General features: G+C 57.0%; 1 protein-coding gene across 1 annotated transcript; it reads right to left on the bottom strand.

The window, feature by feature from the left end:
* Window positions 1–311: 311 nt before the first annotated feature.
* Window positions 312–513, bottom strand: LOC116757643 (small integral membrane protein 10-like protein 2A). Its single transcript, XM_032639652.1, is given in 2 exon segments — window positions 312–386; window positions 388–513. Coding segments are annotated over 2 exon segments (201 nt in total).
* Window positions 514–730: the final 217 nt, after the last annotated feature.

The raw sequence follows: 730 nt of genomic DNA, 5'->3' as shown, positions 1-730 counted from the left end.
TTATGGATGCAAGAACTTCTCAAATATTTCTGAGGATTTTCAGATTTTTAAGTTCTGTTCTTTGAATTAGCTATTTCCTTGAGAGTCAACATTTAATTATATCTTAGGCTTTTTTGGTTATATTGCAGGCTTTCAGCAAATGATTTCTAGCCGCCCATTTATATGAAAAGATGGGGCAATGGCAAGACCGGCAGGCAAGTCTGTGTGCGCGAGGCGAGCTGGTCGCTTTGCTCTAGGGCGGGCGAGGTCGGGGGTGGAGCTCAGCCATCCTGCTGGGCACCCCCCTCCCAGAGTGCCACAAGTTAGTTGCTCTAAATATGTACCTGCAGGCGCACTTTGAGAATCACCGAAGCCACGACTTAGAAGTAGGGGAAGTTCATGCGCAGACCTCCAGGCCAGGTCGAAGAAGGTGATCAGCGTGCCTGTGAGCCCCTTGCAGAAGGCGCCGTACGAGCCGCCGGTCGCGGCGGAGCGCGACAGCCTTACCGCCAGGCCCGACAGGGCCGCCGCCATCGGTCTGCTGTGGCCTCCCGCCGGCTCCGCGGCCAGAGGGACGCACGCGGGAGAAGCGGCGCGGGAGGTGGATCGCGCGGCCGCAGATGCGAGCTGCGGTGCAGGGCGGGCGTCCTCTGCCTCCTCCGGCTGCGCTCGGGCCACCGCCCAGCACTGTTCTTAAAGATGTTCAGAGAAAGAGATTACAGTCTTTCAGCAGCAAAACACGATGCTGCTT

The sequence above is a fragment of the Phocoena sinus genome, chromosome 1, assembly GCF_008692025.1.
Source record: "Phocoena sinus isolate mPhoSin1 chromosome 1, mPhoSin1.pri, whole genome shotgun sequence".
NCBI classification, from domain to species: domain Eukaryota; kingdom Metazoa; phylum Chordata; class Mammalia; order Artiodactyla; family Phocoenidae; genus Phocoena; species Phocoena sinus.
This window is presented reverse-complemented; position numbering and strand designations above follow the sequence as displayed.